Source organism: Etheostoma spectabile, chromosome 7 (assembly GCF_008692095.1).
Source record: "Etheostoma spectabile isolate EspeVRDwgs_2016 chromosome 7, UIUC_Espe_1.0, whole genome shotgun sequence".
NCBI lineage: Eukaryota > Metazoa > Chordata > Actinopteri > Perciformes > Percidae > Etheostoma > Etheostoma spectabile.
The window spans coordinates 13335224-13346193 of NC_045739.1; the positions used below are offsets into that span (position 1 = coordinate 13335224).

Genomic DNA, 10970 nt, shown 5'->3' on the forward strand with positions numbered 1-10970 from the left:
GGGGGGGGGAGAGAGAGAGGGGATGACACGCAGCAAAGGGCCACATGTCACATTCAAACCTAGGACTCTGTAAAGGACTACATGGGACGCACACTTTACTGGGTGAGCTAGAGGTCGCCAACAAATGCTGGCCAATTTGACGGCTTGATCAATCCTTTTAATGATTCATTTATTATACAAATTGTGTATATAAGCCTAGACACCATCTGGGACGTTGGTTACATGATAACGTGACATTTGAGCATTGTACACGATTGTTATGAAAACATCCTACCCACAGATCATGAAGTTAGAGACGACATCTCTGAGCTGCACCTGGCATTTTGAAGATCTCTTCTCATCATCATGACTTGCTTTTAATTAAATGTTGTGGTCTCCCAACATCAATCACTAGCCGTTTGGCCCATTTTCAGTATAGCTACTGTATGTCAAAGCTTTTGAATTTGGCAGATACCATTTCTATTTCCTCCAGAAATTGACAAGTTTGTGTAAGTACTTCAGCTGAAATGTCAGTTTAATAGATAGGAATATGAAACACTTGACAGAGATAATTCTGTGTGCTGCGTGCCCATCACATGGTCAGCAGTGTTAAACTATTACATCGGAAGAAAGACAATTTGTAAATGTGTCATTTATTGCCTTTAGGTTTTCTATGCTATTCTCAAGTTACAGAGACATTAGATGGGAGGATTCATTGCTTTTACATGTAAATAGTTAACTTTTGTGCAAATTTGATAAGGAAATGTAGAGGCCAGGACTGTAACTCCCGCCTTGATCATTTTCCATTTTCAACTACTGCTTTTCCAGGGACATTAAAGAGGGTGGAACTTGAAAGGCAGAGTTTCAAAGCCTTTCCTATCATTAACTTTCATCTCATACAGCAAACAAATGAGAGAATCAATTTGGGATGAAAGTAAGTCATTGGCCTTGTCACTACCACTTAAGGTCACAAGGGTAATTCATTTTGTACTGAAGAGGAAGCCAAATACTGCCATGGACACTCCCCAACTCCCCTAGCCATCATCTCAGTGCTGAGCTGCTTTGGATCAAAAGGCTGTCTTATGTCTCTTGTCTCAGGGTTTGCTGAGTAATAGATATCAAGAGATGGCTGTTAGAGGCCAACAGATACCTGCTTTTGTGAATGCGGTGTCTTAATGGTTCACACGTTCTAGGCCTGTCCATTTGTGGATCAATTCATTTTAGATGGCCAAACATTTCCATGACTGACAAAACAAGGACTTGTGTTACTACAGTTATTACAGTTTTTGAAAACATGAAGCAGTGAGTGTTGAATTGCAGCAACAGTTCAATCTGCAGCCTGAGTCGACACGTTTTTACATTAGATGTTGTAAATGTAAATAACATGGAATATGTGTGAAGTTGGAATATAATTTTTTTTTAATTTCTAGACTCATCTTCTTTTTTAAAGACATTGTGCAGAGTAATTTATTCAGCTCATCTCTCACAATTATTTCCTCAAAGGAGAAGCTCTCCAAAAATATCCAGGAGCACAAGACGGGATTTTAAGTCTCTGTTATATTATTAAAAGCCAACATTTACTCATGACATTTGCATCTTAATAACTGCAAGATAAGTTGGAACTAAGACACTCTAAACCCGATCCCCATAATGAGATTTATAAGGGAACAGTGTTGCTTCTTAATGGTTTAGTACACACAGAAGGAAGAGAAGTGTAGGCGACCGTGTCAGGGACGCAGTTGATATATTCACATAAGCATCAGTATGCTCTGTCATGCCTTTCAGTGGTGCAAAGATAAGAGGCGCGCAGATAACTGGGAAACTATGAAAGTGTAATCTTTCAGCTTTTTTGGCTCTTGCCTGTTGATAGACTTTACTGTACGTTGTTATGTTGTTATTATTTTTTTTCCTCATTAATTTCAGCATGCTGATGGTGTGTAGTCAGTGGAAACGGTGTAATCAGTCACTTAAATGTACCAGGGAGTGTTGGAGCAAAGACAATGACTAATTTCCTCTCTTCATCCTTCCTCACTCCATAACTAACCTATCATACACAAACATGTATCTGCTGTTTTATCAGAAAGGATTATAGCTATCAACGTGTCAGGGGCGATGGAGCATTTTGACAACTAAATACATCGCTGTTTATCAGTGACGGGAGGAATACGTCTCATTATTAGTTTTTCAACTTTTTTTGGGACTTCATTTGAGTCTAAGCAGGGATAAATTACAGTGTAGTCCTTGAGAAAATCAATTGTGTGAGTTTCCCAGAGGACCCACAATGGTTTTGCCCTGCGTACAGTCATCTCTTTATGTCAGAAATACATAATCCCTCCAGCTCAGACAAATTTGAGGAGCCAGGACAGTGCTTTATTACATGCTAGGGAAGTGTCTGACAACCTGCTTGCTTTTTGTTTTGTCTCAGCAGGTTTGAGTACAAGCAATCCCTTTATGTTTCTCTTGCAGACATGATCCCTATTATGCAATGTTAAGCTCACTTAAGCAAACGCTTCAAGTGTTTAGTAAGTGCTTTGCTTGGACAAATCATTTTCTGTGTTTACAAAAGAGAGCGTTTTCCTGAGTATTCTCACAGATATACTTTATAACCAGACTCTCACAGTGTCCGCAATCAAAATAGAGCTGCAGTTGTCAACTGTCACCTTGACCTAAAAAGTGTTTGCAAAGATTAAATGTCATCAGAAAATATATTTTGTCCTGTTGCGTTTTATATCATAAAAAATCATTGCCTTACAAACATGGACAAATACTGTCCACTACTTTAGTGTCTAATGGCTTCCCCCTCTTTTCTTCTCATTTAACAGAAGAATGGTGAAATTGCTGTAAAGGACTAAGCCAGGATTCTACGCACCTGTGATTTGATGTGAGCTGATATTGACCTGAGACCATTAAAATGGAGTTGCTATGGAAACTTATACTTCTGCTGTCATTGGTGGAGTGTCTGGAAGGTAAGCCTCCCAAATATGCACTATTTTACGTTGTTAGCATAGGGGTTATGAATTGTAATTTAAAGATTGTTTTTGATTTCATACAGAACTTCAAAGTAAAATGGAAAACAAAAAAAGATTTTATGGCAAAGAACACTCAAAGCTTTTCTCCAATTTTACACGGTAACGGTAGGAACAGGTTACCGTTTTGTCAGCTCAAGGCAGTAAATGAACACAGTGTTTCCTCTATGTTGATTATGTTGTGGCGACCCGCCATGGCAAAATTTATGCCGCTACGGTATGAGAAATAAGGCAGACACACAATGTAGTCCCGCTGACGCAATGCACCCCCGTTGGCTGCCGCTCAGATTGCAATTTAACAAGTAGAACTATTCAAATGTTATTAGGCCCATCTAGTTTAACTCCACATACTGTTGTGTTGATGTAGATAATTGTCAAAACGTTTGCTTTCTTCCGAGTCGACTATTAAAAAAACAGCTCAACCAAAAACGTCAGCTCATCGTCCTGATATCAAACATCTGAAAACATTAAAACGATAAGTGAGTCATAGTAATGTAATAAAAATTGGAAATAGTCTATAAATGTAGTCATTTAGGTTTTGGTTTCCCTATGAAGAATTTTATGTAAAATTCATTTTGTAGACCTGTTGTAGATGTTAAGTGCCCTATAGTTCCTCAAAAAATACATTTCAATCACAGCTGAAAATATGCCTCATTGTGTGTAAATAAATATATTTGTTTGCGTTGCAGCAAAGTGTCAGTTCCATTTCTTATGTAAAACATTTGGCGGGACAGACCTGCCCCCACTGCTATAAAAAATGGAAACACTACAACATTTTTTATTTTTGTGCATCTTTTTTCCCTCTGCAATGAATTTTGTTGGAAAAAGAATAAGCCAGGTTTCTATCTCTAAAAGTTCTCTATCTAGCAGTTGAATGTGTAGTCATTCATTTTAAGGAGCCCCTCAATTGTTACCCTAATTGAGATTGCACTGGCAGTAGTGCTGAAATCTTGTCATTGATCTTGCTTTTAATAAGAGACCTAATTTTCCTCCTTTACAAAATGGTTGGGGTCAAATGCTAGCTCTCTTCAGAATGTCAGGGTCTGAAGCTGAGAACAAGATGAATAAGGGCTTTGTCGCATGAGCACAGTATCTTGAGGAATGAGTGATCTTTCATGTTGCCTTGCTCCTAATCAACAGCCCCTCCTCACAGCTGGGACCTAAAATAATTAGTGTGCGTGTATGTGTATGTGCTTATGTGTGTAAAGTCACTGTGTATTTTTTGTGTGCATGCGTGTCTCTATTTAAAAGCACAACAGCACGTCGGTACCTAAATTTGCCTACATGGCAATTAGCACCACTTATCACTAAATTCAATACACATCAGTGGATGTCTAATGAGGCTTTCCTTGGGGAACTGTGACTCACTATGGGATTAGGATCTACACCACAAGTCTGGATCACATATTATGTCCTACTTAAGTATTCTGTTAAATATACAGAGTTTTGATCTCAGACAAACAGCTTCAAGGAGACAATTCAAGTCTGCAGTCTGTGCTGCACCATAGATCCCAGGCACAAGATGTACTCTTGCAATTAGGTGCAGAAACCACATTCAGGGTTATTTATTCAAAGCAAATTAGTGCTTAACAAAGGAGCAGAGGGCAAGCCGTTGCTGAAAAGCATTGTGTTGCACAGCCCTTGCCTCACTCTTGAGGCTCACAGTCACAGTTGGTAACACAGAGTAACCTGGCATTAATATTCAGTAAGGCGTTACATGACATGTGCTTCACTTGCAAGACAAGTATGGCGCAATATAACGATAGACCTCCAAAGCCTCTGTGTTCTGAGAAAGCATTTTAGTATGCAGACGTGCAATACTCGGTAGAGAAAGCACTCTGTGAGAGTGTTAGATAGGTTCTTCTAGGTAGTTTATTCATCCAGAATTGGAAGTGTTTTTTTATACAGTAGGCGTCATCTGTGTGGGAGAGCAATGGGGCCAAGGGGAAGTCATTCCCACAGCGAGTTCAGTGGAAGTTAACCAGCTCTCCCCCCATTCCTCCCAGAGGGTCTGAACGGGCCGTAGACAGGGGCGTGTACTGTGTTTCTGTGAGTGAGTGAGTGAGTGAGTGAGTGAGTGAGTTAGTGAGTTGATAAGAGAAAGACCAAGGGAGCAAGGAAGAGGCGTTGAGGTGGATGCGGTTTGTTCCACACCCATACAGCTAACGGTCACACAAAAAGCAGCTTCCAGCACTGGATCATCAGTCTCCATCTGCCAGAAGTGGTTTTGTCATACAGTCATAACCTGGTTGGCAGAGCATGCTCACAAAAGTGTATAACCAAGAAAGCTACATTTGTTCTCATAATGTAACTTATTATATTTAAGGACTAGAGAGAGGAGATATAATTTCTGTTCAATTAACACAGCAATATTCAAAAACATTCAGATGTATCCAAGAGCCACTGTACAGCAATCTGGTCATTAGAAAAAAATAAGCCCGTGCCGCAAAGCTCTCTGTACATATTCCCTCTTACTACACAACCACTTGCCAAAGCATAAATCATTGATGCTAAATATTGACTTCAAAACATTTTACTTCAAGCTCAATGAATTTACAAGCATCTGCCTAAAAATAATTTGCAGGAGTGAAATCATAGAAACATCTGTAGTTGGCATTGAAGAGCCAGAATTAAACAGGAAAAGAAGTAAACAAATCTAGTAAGATTGCTAAGATTGCTTTTAAGACTCTAAACAGCAATATCATGTTTTGTGCTTTCAGAACAATTTAGAATTAATATGGTAAAAATCTTCCATGGTTAGTTAAGTGGGTGTCAACAGTTTCGGAGAAGTAAAGCCTTTTTGTACAAGGTCTTTGTGTATAATTTGAGGAAAAATCAACAAGATTTCTCGGACTTGCTGGAAGTGGAGTGATATGATTAGATGCCTGGTGTTTAGAAATAACTCTCCTCAGACTGTGTTCATCAATCAGAACTAAGTATTAGCCAGCGGTCACCCTAAATAAATACTCAGAAGACAAGACTTAGAATGCTAGTATAAATGACGTTCTGCTTCTTGCCAGCATTATAATCTCCTAGAACCACTTTTACTATGATCTGTATCCCTCCTGCGTGCATCCTGGAGAGTACTGGAGTTTCAAATATTGACTTACCTCATTGATTCATCAGAACATGGCAAAGCCTTTTAGGAATTCTTAAGCAAGGATTTTATTGCATCTTTGAAGTTCTGTATATGTGAAAATGTGGAATATTTCCGAGTGAATCTTCCTTCCATAGCTGGCTGTATTTTTGCTTCATGCAGGAATGAAAAATCATCCAATTTAAATGTTTGGGAACACAGTGTTGTGTTTGTAATATATTCATACTGATTTATTTGTATTGTGTATTTCTCTAAATACATCACTACCAATTAAACAGCAATATATACATTTGTGTCGGAATACCTCCGATAGCGTGGAGCACAGCTGGGAACTGCTTTAACTGGCATATTTCTGACATAAAATTACTCAGTATTAATGTGAACATTTTTACTGTATCTTAGATGCAAGTAGAGACAGGACAGTCATCACACTCTTTTCACCAGATTTAGATTAATTAAACATTTAATTTTAGCATCTCACAAATCACTTACACATACAGTAGCTCAACAGGAGAGTGTAAATGTGTCTGTTGTGCTAAATATGATATGTTGGATAGTCTTAATAAGGTTTATGTTACATGTTGTAAGAGACATTTGAAAAGTACAGGAATCCACACTAGAGTGTCAAAAAAATTAAAACCACTAATGGTTGAATTAGGCATTTGATAAACATTATGGTACAGTTTTAAATCATGATAAATGTTTCCATTAGTGTAGACCATAGCAGTTGGAAAGTGACAAACAACCTTCTTACCGATGTTGAGAAGGAAATAGTTGCAATATTATTACAATTAGATGACAAATAGCATTCTCAGGAGCAATAGGTTCCTGGGTTTATGTAGACATTCAACAGAGGGAACAACAACAAGAAATAGCTTTAATTTCCCATTCCCACATATGGAGTTGGACCTAATCAATTCTGTGTTTCCCCAGTGAACGTGGCATTGGATACCCTGGATACAAGGAGTGTTATTGAATTTCAGATGGACCCGCTTTGATTAGCTTGAGAATAGTGCGACATGGTTGATTATTGGTTGAGAATGTGTTGGCCACATTCCTCTCCTTACAGACTGTGTTGCTGAAAACGTTAATAACTTAATTAATGAGTCTGCAGTCTTATAGTTTGATAGTCATATCAGTTAAGAGTGGCATGGAACATTTTGTGATAGTTTGACTTTTAGGCTATGTCTTTTTATGTGCTTCAAATACTGTATATCTTCTGTGTTTCTGTTTTTCAAGGACTTATAAATAAGTTCCACAGATATTTCAGATATGTAGATGCAATGTGATGGGATCTGTACTTTACCCATAACAACCCAAACCTTCCTTCTGCTCTGGAGCAACATTTGCTGCCCCTGAATGACAGACCTTAAAGGTGTATCTTATCGGCCTGGACAGAGGGGAAAGATGCTTTAAAAAGCAAGATTGGCTTTTTTTATTTGATGCATAAAACCCTGAGCTGAAACGAATGGATTTGGGACCTCACAAACGACCGATACCTCCCCCACAGCCGACTCCCCATGTGCCTGTTTATTCATGCTGAGGTAAGCTGGAGGAATTCATTTGCTGTCAGCTAGTATTGAATTTGAGATTAGTTTTTATTTCAGCCTCCTAAACCGCTCCCTCTGCCTTCCACTTGTGCTTCGATGCTGAGTCTCGTGTTGTCTGAGGAGCCTTCGAAAACGGCTGCACATATCCCCATCTGGCAGCAGGTGACAGATATGAGTGGAGACGGCCCTTTTTTTTTTTTTTTTTTAAAGACTCTTTTATAATGACCTCCATCTCTGTCCTGCGGCATTGTGCAGTCAACTTCCTGTTAGGATTCTGGATCAGTGCACTTCTCTGATAGAGCGCTTTTTCATCATTTTGTATTCTGTGCTCTGGGGTGCTCAATGTTTGGTCCTGCCATCAGATCTGACACTCTCGTTTTAACATGATTTCTTGACTCCTTCTTAGGTCTTAAAATGGGTAACAATCAGTCAACTGAAGTGTCGGTGTTGATTTTAAATTTCAAACTTTTACAAGGTGTATTTCCTGTACGCAGCCACAATCTTGTTTAGCCAACAGGTATAACACGAAAATGAAAGGTCCTCGGCCTGTGGATCTCAGTCTGGTGTAGTGTGTCGCACCTCTATGTTTGATTATCAGAAAGCAAGCCGGAAAATGATTCCACTTTCTCCTTACCACATCTTACATTCATTCCCCTGAATCGAACGAAAGAGTTTCAGAGAGTTTGCATCAGTTTGAACTAAGCCCCTGGCACAGCCCCCGGAGCTCGATCCCTTCTCATTATTCTGACACTTATTCACCATTTTAATAACGGTTGCCATGGTGCTGCCAAAGATCAGGCCAGTTCACTGCCATAACCGAGAGTATGGGCTGCAACCAAATATCTATGTTGATTAGTTTTGTATTAATTGAATATTGAGTGTGCATTGCAGCCCACTTAAGGTTTGATTAAGAGTGTAGTACACACTAAGGTTATTCAAAAATGCTTTGACAGACATGGTTCAGCGCAGGGTGTTTGCTTGTGGGTGCAGAAGGGGTAATGCAAGTTGCTCTGTTTAGCGGTTATTTGTGCTTGGATTGTAGCAACAGCACAAGTGATAAGTGCAAAGTCCAACACATTAAATAAGCACCATTAAATAAACTCCCCCACATTCTTTTTTAATTTTCTTTTCTTTTTTTTAATATAATCTTTTGTGCATTTTAGGCCTTTATTTTTTATAGGACATCTGAAGACAAGAATGAGGAGATAGAGGGAATGACATGTGGCAAAGGGCAGAGGTCAGAGTCAAACCCGGGCCTGCTGCATCCAGGAGTAAACTCAATATATGGGCGCCCGCTCTACCAATTGAGCTGTCGGGGCACCCTCCCCCCACATTCCTAATCAGGCTGTCGTGAGAATAATTTGAGGATGATTCAGAGCAATGCATGTTCTTTTCTGTTTTAATGCCATAATTCTTTAGCACACAAAACAGCTGTAACAACCCATAATACTAAAGCAACTTGTCATAAAAAAATCTATAAGGCAATTGTTAACCAAAGAAAATATTTATTTTAATATAATAACCTTTGTTACACAAAGATGTAGCTTTTGTAATTGCCATACAGTACTTACACACTACAGTGGAAGTTCTTTTAAATAAATACAACATACATGATTAATAAATCATATATTTTAACAGTATTATCTCAAAGGCTGAACTTGAGTCCATGCAAGATCACCTTTTGGTTGAGGTTATATTCAGGTGGTAGAGCAAACTCATGTGATCAAACAAACACAAAAATAAATATCTGTTTGTATAAAATTGCAAACTTTAATTGTGAATGGAATAGACATTTTTAATCTAATGATTTGTGTTTGAGGTCTGACTTTTGAATTGCTGCAAGTTAATGTGCTAATTAATAACTAAGGGCTGGATTATGTTTCGGGCCTGCCAGCTGAAATGCCCAAATTTAAGCTTTTTTCAAAATGATGCTGAATGAAAATGTATTTGATAACCTGAATCCTTCATCAGTTTAATAAGTGATTCATCTCATGTTAACCGACAGCTTTATACTCCTTCCAAGTTTGTGTACAACAAGTGTGAGGATTTGTGTTTGAGTATGGACTGTACAAGAGGTGTCTTCTGGTAATCAATCATCTCTCAACGCTGCTTCAAGGGACATGCTTCATCTAACAAAGATTATAATTAGGCGGCCTTTTTTCTGTGTAACTTTCTGAGAGGTTTATCCTTGTGGAGTGGAACAATCAGCATACAAGGTCCCTTGTCAAACATCCCCACCCTCTCAGAGAGTTATTTTGAGTCTTGAGGATAAACCTGTATTCCCATGGCGCCATTGACTTGAAAGGATACCTGCCGCTCATGCAAATTAGTTACCCTGCCTACAGAATCTTCCCACTTCACCACTGTGTCATTACAGAAATGCAAATGTTTTCTGACAAATCCAAATGAATTCCCTTCCATCACAGAAAGAAATATTTATTCCAGCGAAGTGTTGACTACCCCATGGGTCACTCCTACTGTGTGCTTTGCCTGCACAACATGCATTCACTATTGTACCTTTGTAATTAACTAGGAAACAAATGTCACACTAGACATTCTGCTGTCTTTGTCGTTTGTTTTTTCTTGGGCTTTTTCTGTTCCTTCAGAGACAGTGAATCAACAATGCTTTAACGTTACTCAGGGAATTTAGAGTTGCTGTGGTGTTTATGTTGTATATACGTATTTCTACCTTGCAGATCACCACATGATGAATAATCATTATAATAGCAAGTGTACACACATTACAGATATGCAGAAATATTGTAAAAGTGTTATGCAAAGATATTTACAAGCCGCGCTGGGGATTTATTGTACAATGGCAAACTTGCATTGTAAATAATGATTGGTAGTTTTGATAAAATATAGAATAAAAGATTTTTTTCATGAGGAAGTGTAATAATAACTATTTAGTAAAAGCACAAGAATTTGAAGAATTTGTATTTCAGGAAACAACACTCCCTTTTGGGGCTTTCCACAAAGGGCACCGTGTTGATGAAAGGTTTAGATTTAATTGTGTTGAAGCACGGTGGCAGCGTAGGTTTTAAGAAGGTTTTCGGCTGATTATATAGTATTCTTCAGAGATCCAGCAACTTTTTTAATATGACTAATATGAAATACAGTATGCTCATGGGCTCTGCTCACGTGGCCGACGGTCAGATCCATGCTAAACAGAGATTTTATTGTGATTCAACCTTCTCTTTTGCTGCACTATTTTTCCATGTGCTTTCTTCGTCAGTAAGCCTAATGTCTACTAGGGGTAGGAAACTCTTGGATGTTCAGTCATGTTTAAAGGTGGAGAATTGGCTTCTTAGAACATGA

At 38.6% G+C, this 10970-nt stretch overlaps 1 protein-coding gene across 1 annotated transcript in view; it reads left to right on the forward strand.

The window, feature by feature from the left end:
• The window catches only part of cntn3a.1 (contactin 3a, tandem duplicate 1), a 79639-nt gene that overhangs the window by 5273 nt on the left and 63396 nt on the right, over nt 1-10970 (forward strand). Inside the window, exon 2 of the mRNA XM_032520800.1 lies at nt 2802-2945. Within this exon, the coding sequence (XP_032376691.1) occupies nt 2891-2945 (55 nt within the window). The 5' untranslated portion in view covers nt 2802-2890. The remainder of the gene's footprint in view (nt 1-2801; nt 2946-10970) is intronic.